This window comes from Vanellus vanellus (genome assembly GCF_965231255.1).
Source record: "Vanellus vanellus genome assembly, chromosome: 1".
NCBI lineage: Eukaryota > Metazoa > Chordata > Aves > Charadriiformes > Charadriidae > Vanellus > Vanellus vanellus.
Genome location: NC_138905.1, coordinates 88285005 through 88305422, shown reverse-complemented (window position 1 = coordinate 88305422; position 20418 = coordinate 88285005). Strand labels below are relative to the sequence as shown.

General features: G+C 51.0%; 2 protein-coding genes across 2 annotated transcripts; both read left to right on the top strand.

The window, feature by feature from the left end:
- On the top strand, positions 1–7897 carry LOC309673321 (T-cell surface glycoprotein CD4-like; the record flags this gene model as incomplete). Its single annotated transcript, XM_082485064.1, has 9 exons — positions 1–61; positions 2064–2219; positions 2305–2448; positions 2697–2972; positions 3417–3779; positions 3899–4141; positions 4232–4350; positions 4577–4644; positions 7876–7897. The coding sequence occupies 9 exons, from the start codon at positions 1–3 to the stop codon at positions 7895–7897; spliced, it is 1452 nt and encodes a 483-aa protein (XP_082341190.1).
- An 8194-nt stretch (positions 7898–16091) lies between these two features.
- GPR162 (G protein-coupled receptor 162) lies at positions 16092–20237 on the top strand. Its single transcript, XM_082494171.1, has 4 exons — positions 16092–17481; positions 18280–18469; positions 19048–19199; positions 19364–20237. Exons 1-4 carry the CDS (start codon positions 16642–16644, stop codon positions 19889–19891), a joined length of 1710 nt encoding a protein of 569 aa, XP_082350297.1. The 5' UTR covers positions 16092–16641; the 3' UTR covers positions 19892–20237.
- The last annotated feature ends 181 nt before the right edge of the window (positions 20238–20418 follow it).

Below are 20418 nucleotides of genomic sequence, written 5' to 3'. Positions count from 1 at the left end.
ATGAAGCCATGCGGCACGGTGGTGAGCAGCACACTTGCCGTCTTCTTGGTTCTGCACCCGGGTGAGTCCTCAGCTCAGCAAACCCTCCCGGTCCTTACAGCCTTCCCACAAGCATCACAACATTTGGGGTGTTTTTAGGCTCCTCCCCATTTGCCATATAACATACCTCACGTGGCTTGGAGCAGGCTCATCCCCGCGATGCAGTTGTGACAGCTACCTTCTTACCTTGTCTGGCCCACCTGCACTGCCCAACAGCTCTCTGGGGGGGCCATGCGGTGGAGGTTAGGACCGAGGCGTTAGAAGCTGAGGGGCTCCTTACGTCCATACCCTGTTATTTCAGAGGCAGCACGGACAGCTCAAGCTTTGGGACTCAGGCTGTTCCCAGCCTGCTGGCCAAGCCTCCCAGCCGAAACCAGGGTGGCGTGGAGCATCACCAGGTTTGGGGAGCTGCCCTGTAGAGATGCAGGAGTGGGGTTGCTGTGGGAGCCAGGGTGCCTGTGGCTTTGCTTCAAACCTCACACTGGAGGGGTGGGCAGGAGAGGTAGGGACCATAAGCAGTGAGTGCATTAGGGTAGTAGCACACCAGCATAGTGACTCGGACAATGTTGCCATAAAAGAACAAGACCAGGAGCTGGAGAAGGCATTGTGCAATTCAGAGTCAAGGTTCACAAAAATTGTATGACTATGAAGAAATGTTTGACACGGGACTTGTTCTTTGGGCAGAGCCATTTTCCGGAGCCAAACACAGCCTGGATCTGCCACACTGAGCACAGAGTGGAAAATACTGCCTTCCACTTTGCCTCCAGCTGCCTGGGCAAAATCTCATGTGTTTCTCACCAGAGGTTTGCCTTTACAAATGTGATGCTACCGGTTTACTTAGTTTGACTGCTAATGTTATAATATTAGGTGGACTTTTTAGTGCTTATTTTTCAAAAAAGGAAGGTGACTGAGTAAGGCCAAACCTGCATTTCTCAGATACTCAGCTTTGATTCCTCTGGTTGCAGAGGAAAGCTTGGAAGTCTTTTATGCACCTTAGCACCAAAAGCAAAGCAAAAGATACCAACTCTTACTAATAGCATTTATAATTTCACAGTTTAAGACAAATGCATCATTTTCTGTGGTCCAATGTGTGATTATTGAAAACCTGCACAGTTGGCACTGTTACAGATTACCCATGCTCTTGGAGGAATATGTAACCTGTGGAAAACCCTCCATTAAAACCATATAAACTTTTTATTTTGCACTTCTGTGGCTCTCCAGTACTAGGGTCACCTGGGCAATTCACAGGTTAGACAGCTCTGAGATCTTACCAGCAGTGAGGCAGAAGACCACAACCCCATTATTTCCAATTGTACCTCTGGCAACTCCACCTTCTTCCTATCGTCTCCTGCAGAAATCCTCTTTACAGTGAAGGAAAGGATGTCATTCTTCCAAGAAACCACTCCTAATGTTTCTTCAACCTTATATATCCTACTTCTTTTACTGTCACACAGCCCTCATCCCAAGAACAGGAACCTGGCATTAGGCCAGCCTTCTTATTTCTTTTTTACTTTATCCTTTCATTGTCCTGGACCTTCAGTCTTGCTCCATGCAAAAATTGGAAGAAAGGGTGAGCAAATTTGCCAGTGCTGCCTCAAGTATTGACCGGGCAGTGGAGGAGGGCTGGCGTGTGCTCTTCTGCCTCTGCTACCTGTGGGATAACTAAATCTTGCCCAGTGGAAAAAGGTTCTTTCAGTAAAACCATTGACACCTCAAAATTGTAAATGATGGTGAATCCACCACAACCATTGGCATTTTCCCTATTTCTGAATGCATGTGAAACAGAATAGCCATTAGCTGGGTAAAGAGTCCAAAGTGGAGGGGAGGGAAGTTACAGAGCTGAAAAGATAAGGGATTGATTCATGAGACAAAGGAGTGAAAAATTCAGAAATTGAGGATAATCTTCCCAGTATCTGGTAAAGGGAGGAAAAATATCTTTGTCTTTCTGGAGGGATGGGAAGTATTCACTGAGCCACCCTTCAGAAAATGAATGTATACCTTTTTTGGTGGGTGTTGACTTTCAGGTCTGATCACCATTATGGGTCAGCAAAACGAACTACAGATTGGGGTGGCAGGCCAGCCAGTGATCCTGAACTGTAGAGGCATACCTCATGACTCAGGTGTGACCTGGAAGTACTATAAGGTTGTTATAAGGAAGCTTATAATGAGCAATTTGAAAGGTAAGGCTTCTGATTCATCACACCTTCTCCCCAGTATACAGCTGAGAAACCTCTTTCCTCCTAACCAAGCATATTTTTTCAAAAGGTAAAGCTACCATGACTGATCGATCTGAAATCAGCCCCAACAGTAAACACCTGAAGGTGTTCGACTTAAGGCTTTCCGATGCTGGCATCTACACCTGTGAATATAACTCCCACACAGTCAGTATCTCACTGCACGTCTTTGAATGTGAGTGATTAGAGGGCTTTTATCCATGAGGAGGTGAGGGGGGAGGAGACCAGGAGACTGTAGAGCTTGGAGAGACAACTCTGCTGGGATTCTTTATCCAGCAGCTCTTTCTTCTGGCCTGGGCTATCATAGTTCATTTCTCCTACATCTCCAGGGCACAAAGTCTCCATACGCTTTTTGCTGTGACATTTGTCCCTCTCTTGCAGGATGAGGAGTTGACTTACTGGCTGCACTTTTTCTCTTTACAGTGACGATTTCTTTAGGTGGGCACTTCCTGCCAAATGAAGTCCCCCAGCTGACTTTAGTGCAAAATTCATCCCATCCTCTACCTGATCTCAACATCACATTGTTTGACAGTAACAATAACACAGTAAGACCAAAATCCTCACAAAAGAATACTCGTCAAAAATACATACTGAAGTTAAAGGAACTGGAGGCTACAGACAGTGGGCCCTGGAGGTGTCACATCCATTCAGATTCTCCATTGATTAACCACAACATCACCTTTGATGTGAAGGTATTAGGTATGCAACAACAAAAATGCAACTCACACACAGGCTCAGGAACCAGTGCTCCCTCCAGCTCATGAGCTGGGCTTTTACTTTCCAGCGTCCCACACAATGGTGTTCCAGGGTTGATTTCCCAGGGCTTCCAACACTGCAGATTAGGGATGGCTCTGCTGCCTGACCTCTGTCCCACACTTGCTCCCATTTTCCTCTCCAGGCTTGCCCTAAAAGATTTCTCTCTCCTTGGGGTCTCTTCTTCTTAGCTCTGGTGGGCTTGGGAGCTTTGGCTCTTTAAACCTATTCTCAGACACTAATTGTTAATCCTTCCTGGGGTATTTCATGGCTTTTCTCCAAGCCCTTTCAACTGAGCACAGTGTGCATCTCTCCAGATCAAGGGTGGACACGGGGAAGTGTAGCCATGGCTTTCCTTGTCTCTCTATTCCTTGTCTCTTCTGAATTCAGGTTTTCAGAATCCAGGCTTCGAAAGGAAGTATGCAACTCTTGATAGCGCTGTCATCTTGTCGTGGCATCTGAATTTTCAGAAGATAAAATGGAAAAAAGGTTTCACAGGACAATTGAAATGGAAACAACAGGAAAGTGCAACCGCTCATGAACTTCTTGATTTCAATGTCACAGCACAGGGAGAGAAGCATGAGACCAAAAAAAGCAGCCACTTTCGGTTTGAGATACCTGAAAGCAAATCTGAAAACACCATAAAAGTGAAACTCCCCAAAGTCCATTTCAACCATTCTGGGCAGTACCAGTGCCAGCTGGCATACAACAGAAAATACACACAGAGCAAGATAGAGCTGGTGGTGATGAAAGGTGAGAGAAAGAGAAATGGGCCAAGAGATGAAGAGCTGCAGAAATCTGGAAGCCACAAGCGTATGGATGGAGCCATCTTCCCATCCTCTCACTCACATGTCCTTTTCTTACCTTTACAGTCTCAGCTAACCCTGTTGGACCACTCCCCAAAGGGGCCAAGATGACCCTGACCTGCCAGGTCTCTAGTCCACTCCCACCCAATGCCCACTTGCGCTGGGAACGTGTGAATGGGACTCAGATGGACATCAAGATGTCAAAGCAGAATGAAGCAAAGGTGGAGGTGAACATCGGTGCTGCAGGGCTGTGGAACTGTCACCTCATAGAAGACAATGACATGAAGATCAGCCTTAATTACTCCGTGGGTATGGAAATTAATATCACGTGCTTGCCTCCACTCAAAAGCCTTAAAATTCTTTTTGTATCTGCCTCTGAATACTTTTCTCCTTCCACAGAGGAAGCTCCTGTTTGGATCAGCTATGTGGTAATTGGAGCAAGTATTGGAGGCAGCGTGTTGGTGTTTGGCCTAGCGTGCCTGTGCATCATCAGTGGTATAAGCTGGCGGCGGAGAAGGGTGAGTGCCCAGTGAAAGGTGAATAGATGACACCTCTCCCCAAACCCCAGGAGGAGTCTGAGTTTCTGTCTGGGTGCAGCGCAGAACAGATAAAGGGTCAATCCTTAGACTCAAAGCAAATAGTTAGAGATGGACAGCCTGCAGATAGTACTTTACTAGCACTTCAGAGGAAAGCATTTGAAGCATCAAAATATCCTATCATTATTTCTCCCTTCTTTCCTGGCAGCAACGGGCAAAAAGGATGGTACGAGCAAGACAATATTTGCTGGAAAACAAGACATGTCAGTGTCAACAGTAAGTGCCAATGAGGGCATCTGGAATGTGCAAAGAGTCTATTTTCAAGACAGGGGAGTTTGATGGTTAAGTGGTGAAAAATGGAACTTGAGCCTGCTTAGTGCTACAGTACGGCTGCATTTCATCATTTTCAGCTCTTAGTCATGTTAAGTCACGTTTAAGAGTTATGAGATATGTTTAATTAATTTCCTGTTATGCCTCAAACCCATGGTAGCACTGTGCTGGGAAACTTTTGAGCAGAGAGTTCCCACTTGAATTACATTGATGATGAAGAGGAGTTGGCCAAACCCAAGCAGGAGCTCCAGAGTCCTTTGATGAGTTCCACTGTGGATCAGGGACCTGGATGTCAAGGTTGTGCAGGTGAAAGGCCCACAACCAAGCTCAACAATGAAACCCAAATTTTAAAAATACATTATGTCTGTAATGTGACTCCAGCTCTGTGCGCACAGTTCTGGACTGCAATTTGTGAAAATTGCCAATAATGTCTTGGGAGCAAGGAAAAAGAGGAGAAAACCACAGCACGCTGTGAACCATGCCCTCTCCTAAAGGCCTTGGGTGATATGAAATGCACCACCATGTCCTGGCCCTTTTCACGGGAGCAAGGATTTCTCAGCAGAGAAGCTGCCTTTTTCCAGGTCTTTAAGCATGTATGGTATCAGGCATCACAGCAGCTGTGAAGAAACACTGGCGGCTATTCTGTCACTGGAAGAGGAGAGCTAAGGACAGTATAAATGATTGCATGAACCAGTTCAATGAATGTGTAGGTACAGAACTGTACTTCTGTTTAATTTTCACTGGTGACAGTGGCAAACTGTGATAGTTTCACCTTTTTTTTTTTTTCACTGTCACAGAATTCAGTGAGAATGTTTATTGGTAAACACTACTTCATAGCTGGGATGTATATGCGGTGAAGAGTTGGTTAGCATAATGTGTGTCAAAGAATTCACCCTGTTTTCACGTACTTTTTATCAAGGTTAAAAAATAGTCCCCATAAGGACAGGACAAAGCCAATACAACTGCATCAAAAACTAGATAAATCTGTGCAATGCAAGTGCTGATACAGTTGTTCTTTAACTCTCTTTGCCAAGCAAGCAGCTCAGTGTAACTGAAACCTAAACCGCAGCCGTGTGGATGCTCAAGTAACAGTTTGCATTCTCAGCAACAGAGGCAAACAGCCATTCTCGACACTAAGCAAAAAAAGTGGGAGGGTTGGCTGGCTTCGAGGTAACAGAGTGGAGCCTTTCAGGTCTACAATACTGATACTCACATAATACTTTTCTCTCGCAGCCGGCAGAATAAGTAGTATTGCAGCACTGGAGTCAGAAGGACTGATGAAGTCTTTGCCTACACCTGAACACCTGCCAGCCCATAGTGCTCTGTGAATCCATCTCCCTTTCCCCTGTTTTGATGTAATTCTTTATTCCTTTATCATTCCCCTAGTCTAATGCTGTGGAAAGATGCTGTCTGGCTAGGAGACGATGGACAAGACAAGAAAACCTTAAAGGTTAAGATTGATCCCAAATTCTATAATGAGAGATATTGAATAGAAGAAACATATATATATATATATGCGCTTGTATTTTGCTCATGCACTTAGTTTGACCTTCCTGTGGAACCGATTTTATGCGCTTCTTTTATCCTCTTGAGCTACAATAAATTTGGAATTGGGTGGGGTTTTTTGCAAGCTGGACTAAGATTTTTCTGAGGCACCCTCATCTCGTTCAGATTTGCATTTCTCCCTTTCCTGGTAGGACGTGGAATCCTGATTCTCACTATCTCCCACCTCTCTGGCTGCCATGAGCCTTCCTTAACGCACCAGCCCTCTGCTCTCCGTGAAACCTGTCCACCCTCATTTGCCTTTCATGAGCCCTGCAGAGCCCCCCAGCCCCATCCCTCAGTCTGTAGTCTTCTCCTGTCCTGCAACAACCCAATGCACAAGTGAAAACAGCATGAGCAGCGGGATAATTCAGGACTCATTTTGTCAGGAAGGCAGTTCAGGATACCAAGAGCTTCTGGAAAGAAGCCTGAAGAAGTTGTGAATGTTGATCTAGAGGGTAAGTTTGGGAAGGGGGTGACAAAGTAATTTCCTAGGAGAACAAACGAGCCTCGGACTGTGCAAGCCTGCAGGGTGCAGAGAAGAGATGCTTCTGGGAAAGCCACTGAAAATGGCTCCTTGTTGGCTCAAGGAGATGGGAAGAAGGAGTGAAAAGCCCAGGAAATTTAGGGTGGAAGTAAAAGCACGTTGCAGAATGCCAGAGTGCCCTGAAAGAAAAATACCGTTAAAATATGTACACAGAAGCCTTGTGTTTATAGAAGTTATTTTACTGTCTGCTAGCGGCGGGTCAAAAAGGCCTTGAGGTCCTACAGCTGTCACTGGCTGTGCTCCAGGTTCATTCGTCTGCGCTAGGCTTGCTGGGGAGAGACAGAGAGGGGCACTGGGCTGTGGGAAGGGCTCCCCGTGGCGGAGACACCCCTCCCCCGGGATGCCCAGTGCTGGAGGAGGGTGTTTCTCTCTGTGGCAGTCACGTCAGCATCCCGCCGTTACTCATGATGAAAAGACAGGTGGCAACAACGGCAGAGACAACACCTGTGAGCCAGGGGAAATCTTCGCCACCCCCCCACAACCCCGTCTCGCCTCTGGAGTGGGGAGGCAGCCCCAGGCAGCTGCAGCAGCAGGTGTGGGCCACCATCAGGGCCATGCCCGGTCCTCCACCATCGTCCTCACACAAACAGGAGTGACAAAGGCACGTGCTGATGCCATTTTCCTTCCCATAGCTTGTGCTGGTGCACACAAAGCTACATTAATTTTGGAAAAGCCTTGGTCCGTATCCCAGTGCATGCAGTCGCTCCAAGGTTGGGACTGACCAGCAAAGCATGGTCAGGCTCACAGACCCACCGTCAATGCAGGAGGTCGCTCCGCCCGTTTCCAGGTGGCCTGGTTGGTGTTACAGCGAACGTGAGATGGTGCCACTGGGATGCCTGTAGGTGCACAGCCGCATCCACAGAGGTGCAGCTTCCAGTTCTCCCATCTGGATGGGCATTAACAAGAATTATGAGCCTTCCTCAACACTGCACATTTCCTCAGTAGGTCTCCTGATCTCAGCAATCGTGACCCTGCCCTACTCTATTTGAAACTCAACTGTAAGCACAGACTACTCTAGGCTCTGATCTCTTTTTTTGGCAGCTGTCCTGTCTGTATTTTTTCACATGACGACCTTCTTTGTTCCCTAGATGCACAGACTGCCCTGATTGAGAGCAAAGTCATCCACAGAGCAAGTCCTAGATGGGCTTTGCTTTCCATTTGAGTGCAACACTAAAAGCTTCAGCGTCGGCTTCAAGGCAGTATGGAGGTGGAAGTTCAGACCAGATAAGAACAAGCTTGTACAAAACATAAGTCTCGATGTAGATGTACCTGACGAGTCCCCAGCTGGAGTGGACTGCAGTAACATCTGCAGCCAGGCCTGGGCTGCAGTAAAAACAATGGCACAACTCACACAACACACTTTCTGACACAACACACTGTGGCAACAGTGCTCCTATGCGGCACTGAAGACAGAGATGAGAAGCCAGGTGTCCCTATCAGATCACTTTTACATGGTCCCTTCCTTGTGGTATCCCAGGGCTTTACAAGCTGTGTCACATGTATCCTGGTCCTCCTTCTCAGGAGGCATTGAGGACTTCCTCCTTTGCTCAGTGTGACGAGGGTGTATCTACACTACGCAATGGAAAAATGCCTCTGCACAATGCAAACCACATTGATGTACAACTCTACAAAGCAGCCAACACAATGACAGACATATTTTATCATGTGGTGACAGCTCATCAAAGTAGCCCTGAGACGATGGAGGGGCTCAGAAAGGCATACATGGCAATACTTACAAAATGACAACAGCAGCAAGAGCTCTGTGCAGTGATGTGGAAACATCACGGAAAGCAAGAGTTTAGAAAAAAATGAGAAGTGCTGTTTTTCCCTAACGTGTTGGGTTTTCTGGTACTACTGTTCCCCATGTCTCTGGGCTGCAGAAGGGAAAAAGCACATGCTTCAGTCCCTCAGACCCACCTTCAATTCATGGTCCCCTGTGAGGACCCACAGACCTGCTTGCTCCAGCAGAGGAAGGGCCTTGGATGCAGCTGAGGATACACTGCCCTGTCCAGTTCTGCTGAACCAGAAGCACACGGGCTAAAATAACCTCGGCCCATAGCCGTACCTCTCCGAGCCCCTCCTGCTTCCCAGTCTATTTCTGCCCTTTGAGTGCGATGCGAGGCGGTGATTCGGTGGATGCTGTCAGCCCGGATCTGCCGAGGCAGTGCATGTGACTCATGCTCCCCGCGGGCTCTGCAGCGAAGCACTCACATCCCTCAGCCTTCAGAGCCAAATGACCCCGTGTGTTTCTTCACATGTTCCCAAGGTCTAGAAGGGAGGAAGCTGTGCATTTCAGTCTCTTCTAATTTCTATTTATCTCAGGGGAGGCCGGTGGGGAGGGTGGGGGGAAGAAGAGTTTTCAGCATCCATTTGAGTGGCTCATCAGCCTAATGCAGCTGCAGAGAGAGAGTAGCTTCCATCTGCCCTTCTCGGAGATGAGGGTAGAGTAAGAATACCAGACCCTTGCAGATTCTCAGCTCTGGATCAGTTCCTTTCTGCGAGTGTTCCCAAGTTTGTGTTTACTAGGAGGGAACTCAGGGTTCATTAGTGCGCTCACATCCAAGCAACACCTCCAAACTGCAGCGGGCTGCCTTTGCCTCATGCATGTCAGCATCCTTCCACAGCATCTACCCTGAAGAAGCCTTTGGCTCTCCTCCTGTTCATTTTCTAGCCTGCTTGGCCGAGCCTTAGAGGTGCTTCCAGATTTGGAGAATTAGAGAACAAGAGAATAAGAGGTGGTGGCAGAGACTGCTTCGCTGGCAAGGAATCAAAAGGGAAGAGAAGAGAAACCCCAACTCCTCAGTGCTTTGGCACCAGCTGGCTGGTGTCCAAGTGCCTGTTTCAGGCTCTGGCGCTGGCAAGTCCCTCCTCTAAGCTTGTCTGTGTGCTGTGTGGAGGTGAGGTCCTGGAGATGAACAGCAGCAACAGTGTCACTGGCGCTGTGAGGACCGCCTGGCTCCTGAGGGGCCACCACACCAGCTGGAATGACAAGGGGAGACAGAGAGCTTCCCTGGCATGGGCCAACTGCATCCAGCATGTCAGCAGTGCTCCTGTAATGCCAGCCTATTTTTGAATTAAGAAAAGACTATTCTGGTCTTGAGAAACCTCAGAAATACCTAGACAAGCTAGGGGAACAGGTGGTAAAAAGAAAGTCGCAATTCTGTGTTACAAATCCAAAGAAAATAAATAATTTCAGCTCCTTCCAGATATTGTAGGTTCCCAGATTAATGATTCAAGAGCTCCTAATTATCCTTTCTGTGTATGAGAACAAACAAGTAAGTGTTCGGTAATTTTGGAAAGTGGCGCAATTAAATTCTGAAGTGACATTTTTACATCCTTTACAGATTGGAACTCACTGCACTGGGATATCAGTGAGGCCAGAAGGGCAGGAGGAATAAAAAAGGGGTCAGTAACATACAGAAGTGAAGAACACTCAAATAATTACATTGGGTGGGTAGGGGAGTGGGGAGAGGAGAATATATACACCTCTGCTATATAGCACGCAGCTTCATAACAACCATGCATTTGACAAGCCTTCCCTGGTACTTCCTTTTCTCAAGGAAAATATCATATACAAATATTTATGTACACGGCAGAGGAAAAAAATCTTTTAGAAGGTGCCCAGCTGTGTAAGGAAAAACATCCAGCTGTAAACAAGCATCCACAAGTTCAAATCCCAGTTTTTACATTGCAAGCCCTTAATATTTCTGTGTAGCTCATGACCAGCATTAGTCGTCTGTCCCCTGATGTGAGCTATTATCACTTGCCCATTTTGCAGATGAATTATCCAAGAAATCTCACTAAATCTTTCCACACGGTGCTAGAAATAGAATCTAAGGTTTGGACATGACAAATCTACATTGCAGTCACTGTCTTTTCCGAAGGAACATGCTAGCGCATCTGCTTGGCTGGATTCTTGTTAGCCATTAACCACACCCTACTCAAAGAGCCAGGAAAGATGCCAAGAAACCTGCTTGCAAGTACACCAGCATCTTCTCACAAGAGGCTGCGAGCCATGTTGGGGCTTAGAGGATGGATTTAATTGCGTCCGTGACCTGCGAGAAAACACATGTGAAACCTCCCATGGTCACTATCAAAGTCCTGAGTAAGAGCTGTGAACCATCAAAGCCTTCTGAAGTTAATTTGGCTATTCTGTTAATGCTTTTGCTTTTATGATTCTGGTGTTTGTTTCTTGGTTAATGAGTTCTGTTCCTTTAAGAATCCAGGGCACCTCTGGGAAGAGCGTTTCCCTGGACCTGCAGAGCTGTTGTCCAGAAATAACTGATCTTTATGCAATGAACTTTTCCAGAAAACATTTCTTACCCTGACACTGTAACAGCAGTGTTTCTTTGGGCCTGGATGCCTTAGGATATTCTAGTGAGCTACCAAGCCTTTAGACAGCCGATCTCCCAGTCGGAGTCCAGCCTGGCTCTGTAGGAATTAAAAATCCCTCCCAGCTCTGAGAGTCCTTCTAGGAGACTAGTCTAGGTGGGGGTCTCACTTCTAGCCTGGACTTCCTAGATACACAGGGAACCCTGCACCCGCAGGGAACATTGTGCCATGGGGCTTCAGGATTTCCAGGCCTGAGCACTGGTGCTCCTTTGCATGTGCACTGTCAACATACAGCACACACACAGTTGTGACCCACCTCTTATCAAAACCAGGGAAACCAGGTGCCTGGAAATCCTCGGCAAATAAAGAGAGTCTTTGAAATCCATTTAGATGAGACAGATGGATGGACAAGCATCTGCTTGGGAGTGTGACAGCCCTAGGGCAAGTGCTCCTCTCCTTCCCGCAGAGTTCATTCCTCTTCACAGTAAATCTTCAATTTTGTGCTTTCATTCAAACTAAGAACCCAGCCACATTTGCAAACGCAAGAAGCCTCCTTGAGATAGGAGGACCTGTCCTCACGCAGCTCTGCTCACCAATCTCTGTCAGGTGTAGCCCAAGCCATGAAGAGATACTGGGCTGCAGGATGCCCCTACCTGAGCAGAGCTGAGGCAGGCAGGCAGCACAGAAAGTGCCGGAAGCTTGGTTTGCTGTTTCCCTGAGATAACAAGAGGATTTATTCGCCCACACAGGCAGGCTAACAACTCACACTAAGGAGACTCAACTTCTGAATCAGAAGAGGATGGTAATGTGGAAGTTATCACATTAAGTAATTCATACAAATGACACAACTGGAGCTGCACAAATGTTTATATTTGTGGATACAGACCACCTCACTTCAAGGCATAAACCTCCCGCAAATGATAGGAGCTTAAAAGAAATAATTGAGGGGGGGGCATAATTATCCCTTCTCATGTCTCTGGCTCCTGCCATTGCTGGACTGACCGCTAAGATGAACCAACTTGGGGCTGTTCCACCATGGCAGTTCCTGCATGCCAAAGAATAGCTAGAGCACGGCAGCATTGTTGCCACCCACCTTCCTCAAAACTATCTCTTATCACCTACCTGACGCAAAGCCAGATCTGTTCAGGTGGTTCCTGATTCTACTCACTGTCTCTAAAGCAGGCCCCCATCACAGTGGCCAGTGCAATGCAAACAGGTCTTGTCTTAGAGATGATCTCTTTTATACCTCTGGAACCACCTTCAATGCTGCCCACGGGCCTGAGAACCAGCAGTACCTCCAGCTTTCTTACGCAGGAGTCTCTCTTTCTGCTGACCGTATAAACCTCAGATGAAATTCCTTGGTAGCCAAGGCACTTGGGATCAACTCAGACAGTATTTAGAATGGTGTATGAAATCTGCCCTGTCAGAGGAGGTGATAAAGCCGAGCAGACCCTGGATCCATAGGATCAGGTCCACTTTAGCAAACAGGGTGATGCAGCAGGAGCAGATCTGTAGAAGAAAACAACTGATGTCGAGGACTTACTAAATGCTGAGGCCATGCTGTAAATGTCTGGGGGTTTACTTCAGACTTTCCCTAGCCCAAAGCAAAGCTGAATTCTCATCAGTCCTCAAACCCTGCTTGTCACTTGTCTTGCAGGTCCTTTCACCTAAACCATTCATGTTCTCCTGATCCAAACCGCATCCAAAGTGCCCAGAAACAGGGATTCCCATCCCACCCCAGTTCTAACGGAGGAGTGTGGAGATTTCGGTAGACATCAGTTCCTAAAAGGAACAAGGAAGGTGTAACAAGACAGTAACTGAGGAAAATGAGATGTCCGTTGTCTTGTGAAGCCAGGACTGCCCTCACTGAAGTGACGCAGCTAAAGGGGGAGCTTTACCCTCTCAACACAACCAACCCATTCCTCCGAGCACTGCTCCTGCTCTATCTCCTTCCTTCTCTTCCCCCTTCCCTGTCTGTGGGACCATGCTGCTGGCTGGTGACGGAAGAGGCCATCACAGCAGCTGAGCAAACTTGGGTCAGCTCTGCCACCATGTATCACCCCAGGCAGCAGGTGTCCGGGGCACCCTGCTCTCCAAGCACCCCTGGCAGACCCCTCTCTCACCACTACCTCTTTGCCTCTCCCCTCATGCCGGCACCCATCCTCCCAACATCTTTTAGGGCGCCTCCTCATAACCCTCTTTCTTTGGGAACGGGAGCCCAGCACCTTCTTGTCCCGAAACCCGTACTCCTGGGGGCGGCCAGCCTCGCCCCGTGGGGCAGGAGGGATGAGAACGGGGAGGGGGGGGGTCCAGCCGGGGCCCACCAGCAGCAGCCCCTGTGGCCGGGATCCTGGCCCAGACCCGCTCCGGGAGCCGCGCGTACCCCGGCACAGCCGCCCACAGCCTTCCCCGTCACCCCGCGCACCTCCGGGACCGCCGGGAGGGGGCCGGGGCCGGGGCAGGGGCCGGGGCGGCGGCTCCCGCGCCCGGCCGGCCGGCCCGCCCCCTGGCTGCTCGGCCCCGGCGGTGCTCCCGCCGCCGTCTCCCGCTGGCGCTCCCCGCCCCTCGCCCCTCGCCGTCGCCCCGCCTGGCGGATGGCCGGAGCGCGGGGCCGGGGCGGCTGCCTGCGGCGTCCGCTGCGGCGGCCGGGGGCCGGGGGCCGGCACAGCCGGGCAGAGGCGCGCACAGCCGCGCGGGGCGCCCGTCGCCATGGCAGCGCTTGCTCCGGCGAGAGGTAAGATGGGTCCCTCCGGCCCCCGCCGTCGCCGCCGCCGCCGCCGCCGCCGGCCCCCGCTCCGCTCCGCCGCGCACAGGGCGGCGCCGCCGCCGCCGGGCACGGCCGCGCCCCGGGGGGCGCCCCGCGGGCTCCGCGGCCCCGGCCCCCGCCCAGCCCAGCCCAGCCCAGCCCCGGCCGCGGCCGCTCCGCTCCGCTCCGCTCGGCCGCCGCCCGGCGAGGTTCGGGGCGGCCCGGCCCGGTCCCCCTTCGCCCCTCCGGCCGCCGCGGGGGGCCGCGGTCGTGCCCGGGGCTGCCGGGCGGGGGGTGAAGGGAAGGGGCGGCGGGGGCAGCACCGCAGCTCGGCCCCGGGCCGGCCGGCCGGCCGCATCCCCCGGCACCCCGATTTTCCCCTTGCAATTATTCTGGGTTATCTTCCCCGCGGACCCCCCCCCCCCCCTTCCCCTCCCGCCCCTGCCTTCCCCTGAGTCACCAGCCCCGGGAGTCTGTCCTCTCCCCTCTGGGTGGGATGGACGGTGGGATGAAGCCGAAGTGGGGGGGGGGGGGGGGCTCTGGCCGGGGAGGAGGACCGGGCGAGGGTGGGTTTTTCCCGACCTGGTCCATCCTGCATCAGCTGCGGGGCTCTCCCATCCCTGGGAGCATGAGGATCACGGCTCGGAGCAGAATTGGGCCCCAAAGCCAGCAGAGGCGGGCAGGGTTCCTGCCTCATCGAGGGAACAGCGTGGGCCACCAGAAGGAGCCGGGTGGGAAGGGCGGCAGAAGGAGATGCTGCAAGGAAATTCATTCCCCTGGGATTATCAGGGCCGGCTAGCTTCGTAACTGTCTCCAGAGGCCACAGGCCTAACTGCAAGAGTGATGGCACCGGGGGAACAGAGATGAACCAGGGCAGAATGAGGGCAACGCCAATCCAGTCATGACAAACTGCTCCAAGCAGGGAGGAAAGGAGGAAAAGCCTCAGGTGGTTACAGAGAGGGTGAGAAAGTACAGAGAAGCAGAAACGAGGGGAGGGGTGGGAAGACAGCCACTGACTCAGACTTGGGGGGGCATTGATCTATCCACAATAAGACTAAGTTTACATCTGCTCCAGTCAAGGGATGGAGCAGGCCTATACCTTCCTGTAAGGGGATGCCCTGCTTGGGCGTCCCCTATAGATGAAGACAGGAGAGGTGGTCTGAGCTGGTAGGACCAAGAGTCATTGGCAAAGGTGAGTAGTCTCAGGAGGAGGTCAGCAGTCTTGTTCGCTGGGTTTTAACCGTGGGGTGCCTGGAGACCAGAGCTGCTCCAGCAGAAACACGCTAGGTGGGTGAGGTGTGTGGCTTGAAAGATTCGTGCTTCAAGACTGTGGGATGGCAGGCAGGGTGTCGCTGGAGTGGTGGCACGCACCCGTGGATGGGATGGGACAGGACGGGAGCACTGGCAGAGAAAAGCTGAGGTCCAAGGACTGGTGTAGCTGCGGGAGCTGTAAGGCAGGAGCAAGGGGTGTTGCAGCAGGTGCACGGGGAGAGCAGGACTGGGATGGGAGGGAGTGATGCGAATTACGCCTTCCGTTACAAAAATGGCATTAGTAATGTGTTGCTGGGGGGGGGGGGGGGGAGAGCCTCATACTGGAAGGGGCAGGGAGCACAGGGTGTCTCAGCAGCACTGGAAGAAATTGCTGGGGGCCAGAGTCCAGCCTGAGGTATGCAGGGACTGCTGGAAATCTGTCTCTTGTGTTCCCCGAAAGACACAGGGAGTGCTCTGCACAGACTAAATCATGACAAGGTGTTTGTGTGGGCAAGGAGAGAGAGAGATCCGGGGAGATAGAATGATCTTAAATTACTTTTTCTCTTTTCTCTCTTCTACAGTGAACCTCATGCCCTGAATCTCCAAGGGAACCTTTGAAAAGGATCTTCCCCTCCCTGCCATCCCCGTATTGTTTGCCAGCTCTGCCCTGCGCCGTGCAGGGAAGCTTGAAAGTGCAGGCTGAGCCCTGGAGGACAGCAAAAAGGACAAAGTAGTGAGGGTGCCGTGAGGTCTTGGATAGGGAACCCTCTGAATCTTGTTCACTTTCCACTGATGGCTCTCTGACTGCCTTGGCAGGAACCTCTACCTGGCCACGAGCGTGGCATTTGGTGAGAGGGGGATTGCACATGGTGTATGTGCCACCCTTACCATTTCCACAGGACTTTTGTCTTGCCTCCCATCTTCTCTGAAACTCTTGGCTAGCTCCTCCTTTACTAGGACACTGGGCAGAGGGCATCTGCTACTACCAAACTGCTTGGAGTCCCCAGCAGTCCCTGTTTGCATGTGGCCTTCCTAAGTCCCAGCAGAGGGTGGTCCCTGAGACAGAAGGTGCCTGGTGGGCACATGAAGTAAGGAGAGCTTTTTCTTTGAGGGAAGAGTGGAGGAGAGGGATGAAATAGATGGGGAGGAAAAAAAAAAAGTGAGCCCAAGCGACTGAGGGAAGAAGCACTGGCAAGCGTTCATGAGAAAGAGGGAGAACAAAGGTGGAAGAAAGAAAAAGAAAGAGAACAAGGGGAAAAATAGGTGAAAAAGTTAGAACAAAGGAAAGAAATATAAGCAAGCAGAAGGGAAAGGGAGGACTGAAAGTGAGACAGAGTTGACGGCTGTTCCGCCTAGCACCTGGTGGCAATGCCTTGAGGAACACCTCCAGTGTGCATCCACCTCGCATCGAAGCAGCAGCAGCAGCAGATGAGGAGGGACGTGGCTCCCCCAGTGCAGAGTCCCACTCACCCTCTTACAAAATCCCAGCGGCAGGGACAGGGTGCAGCCTAGCAGGGGTGGCAGCATGGGGGACTCTGAATCAGAGTCCACCTTGCACAACAACTCACTGTGGTGGCTGGCATGTGGGATGTTAGCCCTGCTGGCCAACTCTTGGATTATCCTCAGCATCACGGCCAAACAACAGAAACACAAGCCCCTGGAGCTGCTGCTATGCTTCCTTGCTGGGACCCACATCCTCATGGCAGCAGTACCCCTCACCACCTATGCCGTGGTGCAGCTGCGGCGTGAGTCCTCTGACTACGACTGGAACGAAAGCATCTGCAAGGTCTTTGTCTCCACATACTACACCCTGGCACTGGCCACCTGCTTCACAGTGGCCTCCCTTTCCTACCACCGGATGTGGATGGTGAGATGGCCAGTCAACTACCGGCTGAGCAATGCCAAGAAGCAGGCTCTGCACGCAGTCATGGGTATCTGGATGGTATCATTCATCCTCTCCACCCTGCCCTCCATCGGCTGGCACAACAACGGCGAGCGCTACTATGCCCGTGGCTGCCAGTTCATCGTCAGCAAGATAGGGCTGGGCTTCGGTGTCTGCTTTAGCCTCCTGCTGCTCGGAGGAATTGTCATGGGCTTGGTGTGTGTGGGTATCACTTTCTACCAGACCCTCTGGGCACACAGAAGACGCCGGCAGTGCCGCCATCAGAGAGCAGAGGAAGCATCATCCTGCTCGTCATCAGCACACACCACTTTCAACGTGCCGGCCATTGTAGTGGAGGATGTACGAGGCAAAAGGAGGTCTTCACTGGATGGCTCTGAATCAGCCAAGACCTCCTTGCAGATGACCAACCTCATCAGCGCTATTGTCTTCCTGTATGACACACTCACTGGGGTGCCCATCTTGGTAAGCAGCAAGTTCTCCCTTTTCCTTCAGTCTGCAGTTAAACTAGATTTCTGTTTCTCTCAAGTTTGAGAGAAGAAACTCTCTCTTCTGTCCGCCAGTCACAGAGTTGCCACATCTGAATCTGTGTTATTCTGAGGGCTGGTTTTAAAAAGATTGCAGTAATTCTCTCATCCTTCCACAGCAGCATTTTCTTAAGACAAGTCTAAGCCTGGGGGATACACACCACACAGCTAAAACCACTGTGAAAGTTTTAAGTGGCTAAGAGGAGAGGAAACAGGGGGATCTACCTCTGTAAAAACGATGAGATTTCTATTTCTCCAGTTTGCTTCTGGAGAACTGATACAACAGCTTTAAAAGCTGTTGCAGACAGTTTTCTTTTTTCCTTCTGCTTGTATGGTTGTAGTCAGCATTCAGGTTTTGTCTGGCTGGTTAATTTTCTGCAAAACTGGAGAGCTGGGGAAGTTCTCAAAGGGAACCATTAAGAGAACAGAGGCTTAGTCACTGCTTTTTTTTTTTCCAGTGGCTGTGTCCTTTGTTAGCACCCATTTAACTCCAGCTCATAATAAGCATAGGGAAGAAGGGATGCTTACACCAGGTCTCAGGTTAGAGATCTGACAGCTTTGGAATATGGTCCAGCAAACCTGGGGCAACACCCCAGGAACAGTCTTGCAAAGGGGCGCTTGATGAATCTTTTACAGACAAATGACGTTCTGCTACAGAATTGACTCCCATTACCTTTCTCCCTTGATCCCACTTCTGTCTTCTTTCTCGGCATTGTTTCTCTCTCTTACTTCAAAGGTCGTGAGCTTTTTTAGCCTGCGCTATGATACGGCCCCCACCTGGATGGTCCTGGCTGTGCTCTGGTGCTCCATGGTGCAGACCCTGTTGCTCCCCTCCTTCATCTGGTCCTGTGAGCGCTACCGAGCAGATCTCCGCACCGTGTGGGAGCAGTGTGTGGCTATCATGTCTGAGGATGACGGAGATGATGGTAAGCTCCTCACCACCCTATAGTCACCTATCTTCTCTAGCCCTCTCCCCAAAAGATGACAGAGGAAAGAGGGGTCTGCCTTGCGAAAAGGACCTGATGGCACTAGGAGTGGTGTTGTGGGTGGCTAGGTGGGATTCATGTTATAGCTTGGAGTCAGCAACCATAAGAAAATTTATTCTGGAGAAGGCTCTGCCACTCACTTGCTGCCTTAGGACACACTAGCATCCAGGAAAAATTAGTGCAACATATTTCACAGTAGAGGCAAGAGTAGAAACAATGTGTACAGCTGCCAAACCACAACAAAAGTGACACGCTGGGCCTCGGCCCAACTCGCTGATCCAAAGGTCCAAGTTCTGGCAGTGAGCAACTCAAAAGCGAGACAGAAGAAACAGGGCGGTCTCTGGGTGCTTTAGTGCTGCTGCAAGCAGAAAGATGAGGTCCTTGTTCAGAGGTGAGCCCTGAGGGCTGCAAGGAGGGTGGCAGAAGTCAGACAAGTAGTAGGATGGCATCCAGGTGCCCTGATAATGCTCCTCTTCTGGCTGAAAAGTGTTGACTGCCGTTCTCCTCTTTGCCAACAGATGGTGTGTGTGATGATTATGGTGATGGCAGGATCTGCAAAGTGAGATTTGATGCGAATGGTGCTGCAGCTGTGAAGCGGGATTCCCGGGACATCAAGCTGCTACCCATGCACCACATGTTGTTGCCCCAGGACAAGGTGCACTACCTGCAGGTGAGCCGAGAGCTAGCAGGGGCAGCCCCACAACCCATTTCCTTCTCTGTCAGTCTCCCACGCCTTTATGTCCTCTTGACTCTTCTCTGAGAAAGGCTTAGCTACTCCCTTCCTGTTCTGTCTCTTCAAGTCTTCCATCACCTGCCTCCTTCTCTGTTTTTCAGGTCCCTATCTCCCGGAGAATGTCACATGACGAGACTAACATCTTCTCCGCCCACCGCTCTGCTCCATCCTTCCTACACAAGTGGTCTTCATCTGACGACATCCGCATTTCCACCCCCCGCAAGCCTGGAGGCCCTGGCTTCTTGCCTCCCCAGCTGCATGACTACCAGCACCGCCGGCGGCCCCCAGAAGATGAGCTGACGACCCTACGGCAGTTTTTGGAGGGGGGGCTGATGCCCCGGGGCTCCAGCTCCAGCGCCTGCTTCTTCCGAGATGAGATCACCACTTTCATCGATGAGACGCCACAACCCACCCCAGCCTGCAGCCCATGGCATTCCCGTCTCCCGCTCGCATCACGCCGTGATCGCCGCCTCTCCCTTGGCAGCAGAGAGGAGGAGAACGCCGACCGGCCACGGCGCTGCTCCTTGGCTGGAAACGAAGCCTGGCATCTGCAGGACGGAGAGCAGGTGCCGCGTGAAAGGACCCTTGAGGCCTGCGAGACACAGACCTTCCAGGATCCCAAACTATGAGAGACAGCATCAAACACATTCAGTGCCATCACGATTTTTAAATAGAACTTCGAGTGTTCCCTTTGTCCTGGGACCCGATCACTAATTTGCATTCTCATCTTTCTCGCCAGCAGGCAGGAAACACGGCACCCCACGCTGGTGGGGGAAAAAGAAGTGGGACAGACCCGCAGAAGGGAGCTCGACAGACAGACGGACGGCCTGTGCCTGCTCTCAGGTTACAAACACACCCACCGCTGCCACCGCCACTTGGCACCCTCGCCAGTCCTGTCCCTTTGTGAACTCCACCCTCGCATCCGCACTGCCCGAAGAGACAAGGCAGGCGCAGAACGGTATTAAAATTCTATATTTGGAGTGTCAATCGTGTGTCTGTTTTTAAAATAATATATTAGTAATAATTTTGTTTCCATAGAAACAAAATGACTGGCCCAATGTTTAATGAAGCTTCACAGTCTTCTGGAAGGGAAATGTGTAACGTGCGAGGCTCCTTTCCTCCCTCACCATCCCATTCTAGTCAGTGCATCTGGAAG